This window comes from Belonocnema kinseyi, chromosome 10, assembly GCF_010883055.1.
Source record: "Belonocnema kinseyi isolate 2016_QV_RU_SX_M_011 chromosome 10, B_treatae_v1, whole genome shotgun sequence".
Taxonomy (NCBI): Eukaryota; Metazoa; Arthropoda; class Insecta; order Hymenoptera; family Cynipidae; genus Belonocnema; species Belonocnema kinseyi.
Window position 1 is genome coordinate 106,550,296 of NC_046666.1, and position 14,636 is coordinate 106,564,931.

The 14,636-nt window shown below is 33.3% G+C and overlaps 1 protein-coding gene across 5 annotated transcripts in view; it reads left to right on the forward strand.

Moving 5' to 3' along the window:
* LOC117181480 (maternal embryonic leucine zipper kinase-like) overlaps positions 1–14,636 on the forward strand; it is a 252,964-nt gene that overhangs the window by 91,344 nt on the left and 146,984 nt on the right. For all 5 annotated transcript variants that reach the window (XM_033374181.1, XM_033374184.1, XM_033374183.1 and 2 more), the window contains one exon: positions 1,540–1,629. In XM_033374181.1, the coding sequence (XP_033230072.1) occupies positions 1,540–1,629 (90 nt within the window). The remainder of the gene's footprint in view (positions 1–1,539; positions 1,630–14,636) is intronic.

Below are 14,636 nucleotides of genomic sequence, written 5' to 3' on the forward strand. Positions count from 1 at the left end.
TTTATATTTTATACATGAAATAACATAATCTCAAAATATACGCATATCAAGAGGCTCGCGATCTATTCAAATCATGAGAATCGTCAGCATCGAAATCTGGAAATATTAAAATCCCAATCTCCTGAATTTATTTCAAAGCAGTTAGCTGTTACCAGATAGATATATAAATAGAATCGACGAAGTGCTCCGACCGGCAATTGTGCATCTTCGAGTTTTCAAATTCAGAAGAGGAGAAATGGGTTGCGCGCGTAACTCAGTCATTTACAGCGTCTCCTACTATATTCACACGGACATAGCCCTGTCATAGTATTGGACCGCATCTCGTTTCAGATCTGGGATCACTGATAGGGCCCCTTGATATAGTTCTTCCAAGAATTGATGCCGCGCAGCAATGAAGGGTAAAAGGAGCTGCGCGGTGTGTGCTGCGGTCGCTCAAGCATGACCAAATGAAAGCGGAGCGGAACTTAATCGGGTTTCTTCCCCACTACCGCCAGCCCCAAATCCGGAATTGTTTAAGATTACTAGTAAGAGTAATACGAGAGGTGTTCAAAAAGTAAGTTTCCCTAGTCTCCCGTTTTGCCCCAGCGCTATCTAGCAAGCTGGGACCGAACGTAGTTTTAGTTTAGGATATACCGATAAGAGCTGAACCGGTCTTAGCTGCCGAAAATTTTTTTTTATCAGTACCGGCTCGGAAACCATGGAGCTACCAGTGAAAAACGTGTCCACTTGTGAGTTGCGTGCAGTTATTCGCTTTTTAACTGCAAAAGGTCTTAATGGAAACGAAATTCACACTGACCAATATCGATTTCAGGAGGCATTGAGTCCAAAATTCTGTCAATTGTAAAGTGCCCATTCGCCAAAATGATTTTTCCGACTGCTGCATATATGCACTAATATGCACTAATTCAGTGTGAATTTCGTTGTCATTAAGCCCTTTTGCAGTTAAAAAGCGAATAACTGCACGCAACTCACAAGTGGACACGTTTTTCACAGGTAGCTCCATGGTTTCCGAGCCGGTACTGATAAAAAAAATTTTCGGCAGCTAAGACCGGTTCCGCTCTTATCGGTATATCCTAAACTAAAATTATGTTTGGTCCCAGCTCGCTAGATAGCGCTGGGGCAAAACGGCAGACTAGGGAAACTTACTTTTTGAACACCCCTCGTAGTATAAGAGTATAAGATTGTCCTGGTGATCGGTACTTTCGGAGTTGCGAAGCTATCACTGGTTCGTAGCCTTAAAGTCATACCAGCGTGCCAAAGATATGCCAAGGGACTTCCGAAATGGATGCAGAAAGATTTAATCCTTGGATCGCTTCGTGTCCTTAAGACACACGATTGTGTTGCAGGCGTCGGGACCGTGTTTAGTAGCGAAGTGCCAGGTCATGAGTACCTGTTTGTGGAAGGTTGACCAATAATAATAATAATAATCTCAGAATCATATAATAATCTGTATCAATCTTAAGTCTGATACATTAATTATTTATCTTAGAACAAATATTAATGCCTATTTTGATATGTTTTCAATTATATGTGATTCAGATAAAGCAGACGCTAACAATTTTATGGAACCTCAACTTCCAGGACGTAAACGGTTGCGAAGCATGGATGTAGATGACACGTCTTCTCCAAGTAAGTAAAGTCTGTCTAATGTTATTTGTTCGGGATAGAATAGGATACCTTTATCATGTTGGCTCATTGGCTAAATACTGTATCATGGATCCATATCGTGTCTAAGGTTTTGGCAGTCTTTTATCTGCTGATGCAAAATTATTATTTATTTAATTAACTTTTTTACCCTGTTTCGTATATTTTAAGTTTAATCCTTTCTGGCTGTGGCCTTTTACGGCCGTGAGAAATGGTGACTTGAACCCACTTTTTTATAATAAAAAAAAACAATCTGTTTCATTTATCTGGAGTTTTAATTCCAAAACAACCCTCTACTAGTCACATTCTCAGAAACTAACCCTCGTAATTAATTTATTTAATCACGATTGCCATATACATTTGTTACAAAAATATCGTGCGCATGCGAACTTGCATGCATTGGAATTTCTTCGGCCTCTTCACAGGGATGATACTGAGCTAACTTCTAAGCTGTAGTGGATCTTGTCCGTGCTAAATTTGATAGAATAGTGGTTCGTGTCCGTGCTAAGTTTCTAGAAGATTCTTGATGCCGTCGTCATGAATTCCAGCCTTACCGGTATTAATACAAAAGGGCTACTGGGCGAAATCTATGTATTTATATACGGCATACTGGACCCCTAATACAAGATGGCTCCTAGGTCACTTTCACAAGAGGAAGAGGTGTCTATTTTACCGACATGGAGAACATTCTTGATTACGCCACAGAATAATAACATTGCACAATTGTAAAACCCGAATTCGTGTAAACAGGTACACGGTTATTACGAGAAAAACAAGGATGATTTATTGCTTCCTCATAGACAAAAAACATTCGTTTAATGCAAAAAAGATGCTGGCGTATAGGTGAAATTTGATATGGGGGATTGTGTATGACAGCATGTTTTGCCTATTAATTTGTATTTATTGTTTCCTTATAGGTAACATATTTGAATAAAGCTTTAAGTTTACTTATTATCTTAATCAAGCATTTCACGTAAATACTTTGAAGGTCATATTTTATTTTTTCCTAGTATTTTCTACTGCGTCATATAGTTATGGTAAAAACAAGGATGGTTTATTGCTTCCTTATAGATATGGCATTTCTTAGGGTAGTTCATATGCTCAGTATTCTTAACTCTTTATTCTGGTATTGATTATCGAGCGAGAATTAGAAGTAAGAGATAACATCCGGACGTGTTTAAACGTTTTGACTTTATAATCATTGATGCACTGAAAATATAAAGCTGCATGCATTTCATTATTTTCCTTTCTTTCTCTATAGATCAGTTCGTTTTGAATGTTCTCAAAAGTTCGATTTCATGGTCAATCCACAAAGTTTCATCATTATTCTTGTCCCCTAACCTATTCCCCACAATAATATTTAAAACTGGTATGCATGTATTCTTTAAGGGGGGGCCCTCTAAATAGGTTTCTCAAACTCAGGGTAACAATTTCCCGTTTTGAAATTTTATAAATATATTTGTAGATTTTTAATTGCAAACCATAAGAAAAATGTATTTCGACGTGAATTTTGCAATCTACTTGTGCAAGAATCTATCAAAAGTGCAAATTAATTCTACAAGCAACAAATTTTCAGAAATTAAAAAAGCGTGCATATTTAAAAGGTCATCATGTTCTACGTTTTTATCCAAATAAATTCATTTTTAAAGTGGTAAAATTGACATGCAAATATTATCCAAGTTATTTGATGTTTAAAAATAACGATAATTTTCAAACTGTTCAACCGATTTAGAAGAATAATTTTTTTTAGAAAATTCATATTATTTTCTATTTATTATGAAGGAGAAATTGTATGATAATATGAATGTAATGAATTACGGGGTTTTTTTACATTCGTAAAGAAAAATTTGGATTTTATGAACTGGAAATTTTACAATTATAGCATTAGTTGAGAAATAGTACAAATAAAAGCCTAAAAACGTTTCATAATCTTGCTCACTACAATTTTCGTTCTATTTTAGATGCTTAATTACAGTCAACATTTTTTAAATTAAAATTTGAAACAATCTTTTCCAACCAAACTTTTTAGGTGAATATTGATGATATTTTGATTTTCACCCTCAATACTATATTCTTTTATGGAAAACTTAAGTTCAATTTTTAAGTAAAAAGTTAATTTCCGTCCCGCTTTCTTATTCATAATATTCGCAAAGTGTAACTTTAGAGACTTGTTACAATAATTACCCTAAATTAATGAAATATTTCAGGATATCGTCGGCAAAATGACAGAAGGACATATCTGAGAATTTAGGCATTTTGATTTGCATTCACCTTCGCTACCATACCGATCGCTTGTCTAGCAAAATAAGAATTTTAAATGTCTGAAGTTTGCTGGTTTTTGAGAATATAAAAAATTTATCCATCAAATTTTTGATGTTTTGAGGAGTAAAACAGGGTTGTTTTTAAAAGAAAGTGAATGAACCAAAAACATCTGCCATGCAAAAAATCTGCCAAATAAAGCTATATAAATGTTTGTAATCATGTTGTGCAAGTAATTTGGAATAAAATATTCAAAACAAAGTATATCAAGAAACATTTTTATCAAGAGTTCTACCTAAATTTATCAATTAATATAAAAATACAGTAGACATTATACAACTTGGCGAAATTGTATTGGACCATTAATCTCCATACGCAGCATTTTCTGATTGAAAATATGTTGCTTCTGACACTCAATCCCACCAAATTTTATAATGTCTAATATGACTTTTCAAAATTTATTTAAAAATTGTAGCCGAGCACAATATTACGACATTTTCTTTATAAATTTTATAATGAATATTTTGTTACATAATATTTACAAGGAAGGTTATCTACGTGACTACCTCCGATTTGATTCGCTTCGAAGTATGTTTCAGGCATTTTTTTATACGTTCCCAAATTCATATTTAGAAGGTGAAATCATCCTTCAAAGTTTTTGAGTAATTACTTGAGAAGTAAAATTTTTAATGAAATAAATCATTTAAAAGGCAGTGCAAACTTTGTTTAAACTGGAATTATGTTACTAGATTGCAGTAAAATAATGATTTTTTAACAATAATCACCCCAAACGGGATAAATATGAATTCATTGAATTGCATATATTCTATAAATGCCTATTCTATTAATTTCTTGAATTTTATAAATGCATTGCATTCTCTGAATCTAGTGAATTCTCTGAATCCCTTGAATTCTCTGAATCTCTTCAAATCTCTGAATTTCCTTAATTATCTGAACTTGAATTCTCTGAATTCCCTGAATTCCTTGAAATATCTAAATTTATTGAATTCTCCGATTTCCTTGAATTTTCTGAATTCCTTATATTATCTGAATTGCTTGAATTTCCTGAAAGCATCGGATTCACTGAACCATTTGAATTCTCTGGATTCCTTGAATTTACTCAATGCCTTGAAGTTTCTTCATCCATTGAATTTCCTGTATTTCTTGAATTCTCCAAATTCCTTGAATTTTCTGGATACCTTGAATTCCCTGAATTTCTTAAATTCACTAAATTCCTTGCATTCTCGGTTATGCTCGTGTGTTTCATGTGAAATCGGTATTTTTTCTCAAAAATCATAACATTTCAGTACAACGTCTATATTTAAAATAAATTATATTTTAAATATTGATAAATAGGTTTCAAAGAATATTGACCATTTTTAAACAATTCAATATTATGTTAAAGTTTTTCACCAGCAATCTATTATTTCCAATAAAAATAATTGAATTTCAAATAACATTTACAATTTTAGAGGAATTTGAGGTTCTGTTAACGTTCTTCGCCAGAAAATGGTTATTTAAACTAAAATAAATTAATTTCAAAGCAAATTTACAATTTGGAACATTTTTTTGTTATGTAATGCATAACATAACAACAACAATGTTTTTTTTTTGTCGTCGAAAAATTGGTATTTTTCATAACAAAAATCATAAGATTTTTTAGATTTTTATTAATTTTCAGATTATTGTTTAACGGTTTGATTGATTATATATTGTATAAAAATCTTATATATTAATTGTGAATTTATTTAAGAATGTTGATGTTTGCTTTGGGCTTCTGGGCCAGGAAAATTGAAAAATGCAACTTTATATTTTTATAAATCTGTAAAAATTACATAACTTTTTGTAGGTACCCAACTTACAGTTGAAAATTTTACTCTTTGGTTATTATCGCTGTTGAAACATGATGTAAAATGTTAATATAACTAATAAATAGATGTACAAATTTCTGTAAAAGTAAGATTTTTTGCTAAAGTTACACTTTAGTGAAACTTCTAAATTATTAAAAACATTACAGTTAAGTAATGATTCAAATTTTCTTTGAAGATTTTTAAAGAATCACACTATATCAAAAGTAAGAAAATATCAAAAACCTTGTTGTTGAAGAATTCTGCAAACATTCTTTAAAAATCGTTTAGCGACATAAATTCACCCGTATCCTTTTTCCAATGTGTCGGGGGGGGGGGGGGGGCACCCATGTGACTCGCCACATAAATAAAAAATATAAATTTCACTGCAATAAATTCTGCGCTGGAGAGAAGCCGCTATGTAAAGATCCCGCAGTTGTGACATTCTGCACATGAGACATGCTGCAGACGAGACATGCCGTAGATGTGAAATACCATAGATGTGTTTTACCGCAGATATGACATGACGCAGATGTGACAAGCCGCAGGTATTACATGCTGCATATGTGACTTGCCGCATGTGATATAATATGGACCCGAATAGTAGTTTAAATTTTCGTAATTTAAATCCTTGTAAATTTAACAATTTAAAAAATTAAAGTTTTAAGCGAGGGTTTCAAGTGAACGTTCGTGTTCTATACGGGACTAACCTACCACATTTTCAAACCTCACTTTTTTTGATTTTGTACTGTCCAATCTGTCTTACGTGTCGTGCTTTTTTCAGAAAGTGGAAAAAATGGAATTTTACTATTGTTAACATACTTGCCACACCGCGGGGTAAGTTTTTGCCCCAGTGACAAAAACTGTTATAAAAAATAAACTAGTGAATATTTTGACTTGAAAATTTGTTAGGAACAAATTGAAAGCTTGCTTTAAAACCTAGCATACCTTATGTAGCCAACAATTAATTTAAATTTACCAAAAAATTCTAAAGTAAAAAGCGCAAAAATGACTATTTTTACAAAAAATGCATAATTTTTGTTCCCTCGTTAGAATTAGCTAAAATTCTAACTGGGTTTTCATTTGGTCTATTGGTATAAGGAACGAAATAATATTTAATTCATTAGCGCCAAAAGTATATTTATTCTGAGAAATGAAGGGAGAAATTCTGTGAAAAAATGAACTACATATTTCTAGCAAAATAATTCTCTTTATTTATTATTTAAACTGTATTTAAAGTAAAATTTTATATAAAATTAGTAAAGAGAAATGTAATATAAAAAAATCTTAGAATTTAAGAGTATTTAGACACCTTTTTATGAACCTGTAAAATCGAGGCACATAAAAAAAACTGTGTTTGATTTGAAATTCAACTGTTTGTTGAAAAATCGTCTTTTTATGTTGTAAATTCAAGTATCTTCATACAAAATGTACTTCCTGTTTAAAACTCATATTTTGATGTTAAAAAGTCAAACTGAATTTTTTTCATAAAAATTCAACTATTTTGCTTTTAATTCGCCTGTTTAATGGAAAAATTTATCTTCAATGTAAAAAAAGATTAAAGTAAAATTACAAAGTTTCGGAAAATTACATATTGTATCATCGTAAATATGAAACACTTCACTGTGTGATTTTACAAAAGTATGTGAAATTACATCCTCTAGCGATGTAAATAAAAGGACCCTCGAACAGCAGTGTAATATTACACACTCGATAAAAATAAAATTACACATTTCCTCGTACGAACTTTGAATTTAGAAGGGAAAATTCAGTCACAGCGTGTAAAAATACCATACGTCGGTAAAATCACTGTCCTGTGATTGAAAATTACATCGAGATTTTTAATTTTACCAAAGATATTTAATTTTACCCCGGAGGAAATTGTACAATTTTTTAGTTATAATTAATTTAAAATTTAGAATAATTAATCATATAATATGTGAATACGAAAGCGTCTCTCGTGTTCGTTGTTTATCGATGCCTTCATCCTCCAATTGTAGAGCATTTTTATTTTTATACCGAATTCAAGCTATTCATATTTTGCCTTTTACATTTTCTGCTATTGGAACGGAAAAATATGCGGTTATTCCAAACGTATATTTCATATTTTTTTACGGAATGTTTAAACATACAAAAAAATACCCATAGTATCTTATGTGTTTAAGGTAAGTGGTAGCGTGTCCGGCTTGTGTTTCTTCAATCTCCATGAAATTCTACGAAGTTTGAGCTTCGAGTGTTCGAAACCTTGTCGCCCTCATAAATTTTATTTTATTCTTTCACATAATGAATTTTACATTTTGGCGTGTAAAATTATCGGCCGAATTGGAATATCGCAACAGATTCGTAAACTTACTCCGATACACGAGGGTCTTTTTATATACATCCACCAGAGATGTAAAATTCAATAGATTTTTTTTACAGTGTTATTTCCGTAGAGATTCTATATTTTTAGTGAAAAATTCAACTTTATTAGTGTAATATTCATCTTTTTGGTTTAAAAACACATTTCTTTTGGTACAAAGTTCATTTTTTTTGGTTAAGAAGGCATCTGTTTGATTGAAATTGATCTCTTTTGGTGGAAACTTCTGTTGCAATCTTGCTTGAAAATTAATATTCTTAGTTCAAAATTAATTTCTTTCAAAAAAATTCGCTAATTTATAGAAAATTCGTTGTTTTTTTTTTGTTGAAAACTAATCTTATTGTATAAAAATTAATTTGGTTGAAAATGTAACTATTTTGTTCGTAAGTCATTTTTTTCTCAAAAATTGATTTTTCAACTTACAATTTAATCATTTGGTTTATGGTTGGATTTTTTATTTTAGGTAAAAATTTAACTATTTCGTTAAAAAACCGTGTATTACAAAGTCTTTTTTTTATAGAAGATTATTCTTGTTGCTGGAAACTTCATATAAATATTTATATTCAAATATTTGGTTGAAAATTTACATTTTTATTATTATAATAATATGATATTATTATAATATTATTACAATATTTGGTAACATATAACCAATTATATTTTCATAAACAAATCAGTTGAATAAATTTCAAATTTTGGAAAATCAAGTACAACGAATTCGTTTCTTCGATTCAAAAAGCTTCAGATTGGTTAGTAACAAATGTTAATAAAAATGTATTAATAAATATTTTTATAAATAATTTATCATAGTTAATTATCAATTATGGAATATTCCAGAAATTATGACTGAGTGAATCTTAGCATGGAGTGTTATTTATTATTATTCATTCTCAAGCTATTTAAATTTAGAAACGGATTTTATTCTACGTGTAACTGCCAAAAATTGTTGATTTGTTTATTTAAACTGTCCATAAATATTTAAAGGACCCCGCACACATCTATAGAAAATATGGTCCCGGTTAAATTGGCAGAAACTGTAGTATAATGTAGTGTATAATATCCTGATTAAATAAAGTCCTTAGCCATTAGGTCCAAAAACAACAGGTTTCGAGATAGGAGGGAGAAAATGTCACTTTTCATGGACACGAGAGGAGTTCAGGGATCATGCCGAACTATTTGTTCCTTTTATATTTTGTAGTTTGGGACCCCCCAAACAATAATATCCATGCCTGAATCTCGAGAAAAGGATACTTTTTCGTGGGTGTTGTACCAAAGTTAACGTTTCATGCATACTCGAGGAGTTCCACGAACCCTCTAGGACTGGTTGGCACCACGCTCAGGGATCATGCCGAACTCACTGTCCCTTTGATATTTTATAGCTTAGGGCCTCCTGATCGATAATATTGATTCCATGTCCAACTCTCTGCCCATCTAATTAAAGAAAGAAATCCAGTTATCAAAATAATATCAACACGATATCAGCACACGATCCTGCCAATTAAGCTAATACAATACAAGTCCGATAACTTTCCAACTTCGGGGCTCTGGGGCGGAAAATTGAAGAAATTGCGGACTTATCGGATGCCCTCTCCAGTAGCACGATATTAGGTGCGCGCATGCGTGAATCATGGGCGCAAATCATGAGCAAAATAGCACACGGAGTGAGAGAACCACAATTAGTTTGCTTGCCGTACATTTGATAACGTTTTAAGGAGAGTGTTCTTTTATCGGGCGGCAAGTGTATCGGACTTGTACTGTACCGGAGTATTCTCCAGCCAGTTAAGGCAAGATTATGATGCGATCCGGCCAATGAGGGCAATATCGGGAAGCGTTTAAACCAGTCATAGAAACATTAGTTTATGTTTTGATATTGGATGACGCTCTGTTCAGTAAAGACAACAATGAGAATTAGTTTGTTCAAACAAGACGAGTTTTGGTATATCATTCTACTGTTCCCTTAGACCCGCATCCGAAATATTATTGATCATAGATCTGCTTGGATACTTTACTGCTGGCTGATGGAACGCGTATCCTAAATACCATAATTTGCTTGCTACATATGCACATGATTCGACTGACCTGGCCCCAGTTTTGCAAGTACAGTAGTACCCTAATATTTTTTCATTGTTTTGTGCTTCATCCAGCTGTAGCTCTTGATCATCGGCTGCTTGAACCAAGTTATTTTCTACATAGGATATCCAGATCTGATATTTCGTTGCGCGTCTAAAACGAGAATACACTCGCACTCTGATTAAACCCGGTTCATCGACAAGTTCGCCCAACTCCAAATCATCCATTCGCTCTCTGTCAAACTTATCTTGGATGTAAGCTCCTGCTAGACTTAGCGGATAGATTCCTACCGTCAGTTAATTCAGATAATTCATATCCAGATTAGGGAAATGAGGTACTTGGTGTTCATTAAGACGAATCCATCTATCATTCCTGGTATGCAGTTTGTCAATTCTAACTCTGACCTGGACGACGTTGGGTTCTCGTGATTTTCGTAACATTGTTTGGGCTAAGTCTATTGTCGCTTCAGCGATCTGTATGCAAGAACGATACTTGTTGAGGATCGCTCCAGCAATACGGTGAAAATCGCCGATGTTAATGGTATGGTTCATGTTCATGAGATTTCCGAAGAACTTAAAAACTAATTTTATCTGGCCCTTTCGTGCCTTTACGATCCACCTTGTCTTAGTGATCAATCTTGAGTCATTTGCTTCTTCTGTATCAAATTGCCTTTGTCCACAAACTAACTGAGGTGGTATTTTATGGTTAATACCAAGAATTTCAAGAAGCGTTAAGGCATCACGATAACCACTTTCCACAATGATAATGTCCTCGTTTTCAAACCATTCTCGCAGCCCATCAACATTGATTTCGCATTCATTAGTAAGCATGGCAGCATCGTTATTTCGAGAGTCAGAAAAGTAGGGATATATACATAAGTTACATCTATATAGGCAGTCACTTTTGGAACTTAAGGAGTGGGATTATAAAGTTCATTTGCGAAGTCCGTTACATGTATCTGTATATACTGCTCCCGTGTTATAGCCGTCAACCCTATGTTGTTGGGAACAAAACGTGTCATCAAAGATTTTCTCACAATAGAAATAATGAGACTCACATTTTTCCTACTATCGTATCAAAAAACAACTTTCAAAAAGTCACCACTCAGCCCTTGGCGAAGCTTATACAAAAACATCATCAAATCCTTTTTACTAATACGGCGATATACACATCGATCTTGTACAGGATTACGTACAGCATCGCAATCTTGCATTCTATTAAAAAATATATAAGAACTATAAAATAGAAAGTTAATTCAGACTGTGTATCAAGAGTAAACTACAAAGATTTTTTCAGAAAAAGGACATACATAATGTAAACAGTTTATAAATTGACAATCAGGTTGCCAGGCGGCAAAACCTCCTTTATTACAAGCTACTGATGCCCGAAATATAAAAGTTTATTTAAATGAGGCTTTTTCATTCTGACAACCGATTTCCCAAATCAAAAGTTTCAAAATTGACAAACAAAGGAGACTATCACCGTAGTTTAGTTTAGACGACGTAATTGACAGGAAGGGTACAACTGTGCACAAGCCCATCTGTGCACGTCGATGGCCACAGGCACAACTGTGCACGTTGTTGGCCACAGGCCCAACTGTGCACCGAGCCATCTGTGTACGTCTACATTTCGACGTGTATAGTTGGGAGTCTATCATCTGTGCACGTGAACTGTTCGTATGGTACCATCTGTGCACGTCGACATTTAGTCATTTTATATTATTTTTATTTTATTTAGTTATTTAGACATTTGGTCGACATTTAGACGTGCTCAGTTGGGAGTGTCCCATCTGTGCACGTTGAAATGTAGACGTGCACAGATGGCCTGGTGCATAGTTGTGTCTGTGGCCAACAACGTGCACAGTTGTGCACAAATGGGTTCGTGCACAGTTGCTCCGTGCACAATTGGCCGTCACCTGTAATTGACAGAACCTGATTAATTAATTTGAATATGTAGGTTCGCACTCAGTGATGTTTAATGACATTTAATTTGCGTAAGCCTGATCCGAAAACTACCAATTAACATTTTACAGTAGTTAAACTACCCCCGGGCATCTTTCTCATACTTAAGTCTTGACGATGTAGTTGGTAAGACATGATTAATTAGTCTGAATGGTGAATTATGCCCTTGGTAATGTAACTACAAATTAAGTTTATGTTACCATGATCCGAAAACCACTAATTAATTTTTTTACGGAAGGTAAACTACCCGCAGACAAGCGCTCAATATTAGTCTCGACGACACGGTTAATAGGACCTTATTAATTAGTGTGAATAAGTACGTACATAATTTATGATATTTATTCAAATTCAGATTGTGTTAGTCATATCCAAAAACTACCAATTAATTGTTTTTACAGTAGTTAGATTACCCCCAGGCGCACTTCTCATACTTTAGTCTTGACGATGTGATTAACAGGACCTGTTTAATTGTCAACCAGTCCTCGAGGGTCGGTGTAACTCTTCTCACCTGCATGAAAAGCGACATACGATGCAACACCGATGGACAAGTATCCTTTTCTCGATTTTTAGACATGGATATTATTGTTCGCCGGATCGCCTAACTACAAAATATAAATAGAACAGAGTTCGGCATGATCCCTGAGCGTGGTGCCAAACAGTCTTCGAGGGTCCGTGGAACTCCTCTCGCGTCCATGAAAAGTGACATTTGGTGCCTCCTATCTCTAAACTTGGCGTTTTTTGGACCCAGTGTCTAAGGACTTCATTTGATCAGGATATTATAACCTCTTTATGCTACAGTTTCAGCCAGTTTGACCGGGAACATATTTTACATAGATTTGTGCGGAGTCCTTTGTATATTTCACCAATTATTAATGAATATATGTTATTTTTAGTAAGATTTGCATCTAAAATCTTAAAGGTTAATAAATTTTTAATTGAAAACTTTAAAAAAGTGAATAATATGCACTATAGTGAATTTAGTCATTTTTTAATTTAGTACCATGTAAATTCGAATAATTTCAAATTCTGTTGTCCGAAACCTAATTTCTTTAGAATCTTTAGATGGCAAAATTATTTGGTTTTAAATTAAAAGCATTAATCAAAGGGCTGTTCACCCTCTAGTTGAGACTAAAGCGACCTAAATACTCCTAGATTTACACTATATTCTATAGCGACTTCAAAATGAGGGAGTCCGCAGGATTTAAAAGTGTGAGCCGAGGTCGAAAAAAGGAGATTAACAATTTCTTTCTAATATCTCCAGTTTAAATATCTCAGGTACGCCAGCCTTCAAAAGCCCTATACACAGATTCTGTTTTTGCTGAATGACGAATATTCGCTATTCGTCGAGCACTGACTACCCGAATGTTCGGCGAGTGGTGAGCATATCCGAGCGCAGGTATCCACACATTCGTACATTGCTAAGTATCGACTTGACTTGGATATGACGAGCATTTGCCTTTCAGTCATCGTCAGCAGTAGTCGAGAGTAGGAAGCATCATGAAAAATAATTCGGAAATTGAAAATTCCATAAAATATATTATTTCGTTATGATCAGTTAATGTTTAAAAACTCAATAATTTAGAAGCTTCATTCAAGTAAAGTACATTTTCAATTAAAAGAATTTAAAACTGCAGTTTCAAAGACTTATAAAATAAAACTAAAAAATCTTTGAGTTTGCATTGAGTTTGCAATGTACCAAAATGCTTAAAACGCTTCTAAATTTTTCGTTCGAAATCTTAAAAAATTACACTTTGCTTTATATTTTTTTAAATCTTTTCAAGCTTTCAAATATTTTCAAATATTTGCAAAACTTCTAAATATTTCTTAAACTGACTCAAATTAGTTGTAAAGTAATAATTGTTCAATTGCTTTTCATTCATTTAAATTTATTTTGGTTTAAAATTTTTCAATATTCTGTTAAGATTAATTTTTCAAAAGAAAAAATACTACAACAATTTAACATTATTTCTTTCTAAACAAATAAACAATATAAATAGTAATATATACTTATTCAGAGCAAAAATGTTCGCCGAATACCCCCGAATGCGTGGATGCCCTTAAAAATTTCACTTGCTCATCTATATTCGCCTAAGTGCTCGCGTTGGAAGCTCGCCTAGTAGGGGAGAGCAGCCACCGGCCACTTTTTTGGAGGGCTGTGGAAAATATTTGTCATGAGAGTTGGCGGTCACCGTGTCGCGGAACCAGCTATGCAGTTGGCCCAGAATTCAAATATTGCAAGGCGAAAGTGTTAACAAAAATATGTTTCAAATAAAAATAATTTTCTGATAGTTCTGGGTAAAAGATAATAATCTTTAAGATTTTTTATTACCTTCTAAATAAAAAATAATTAGCGAAAATCGTAAAATTCACAACTTTTAGACGTAAATCCCAATGCATTTCTACTAACCACAGCAAATCGCAATCAACTTGGACATATCATTATTTATGTAATTTTTAAATATCCGAAAAGAAAGTAGTCTGAATTTTATAATATGT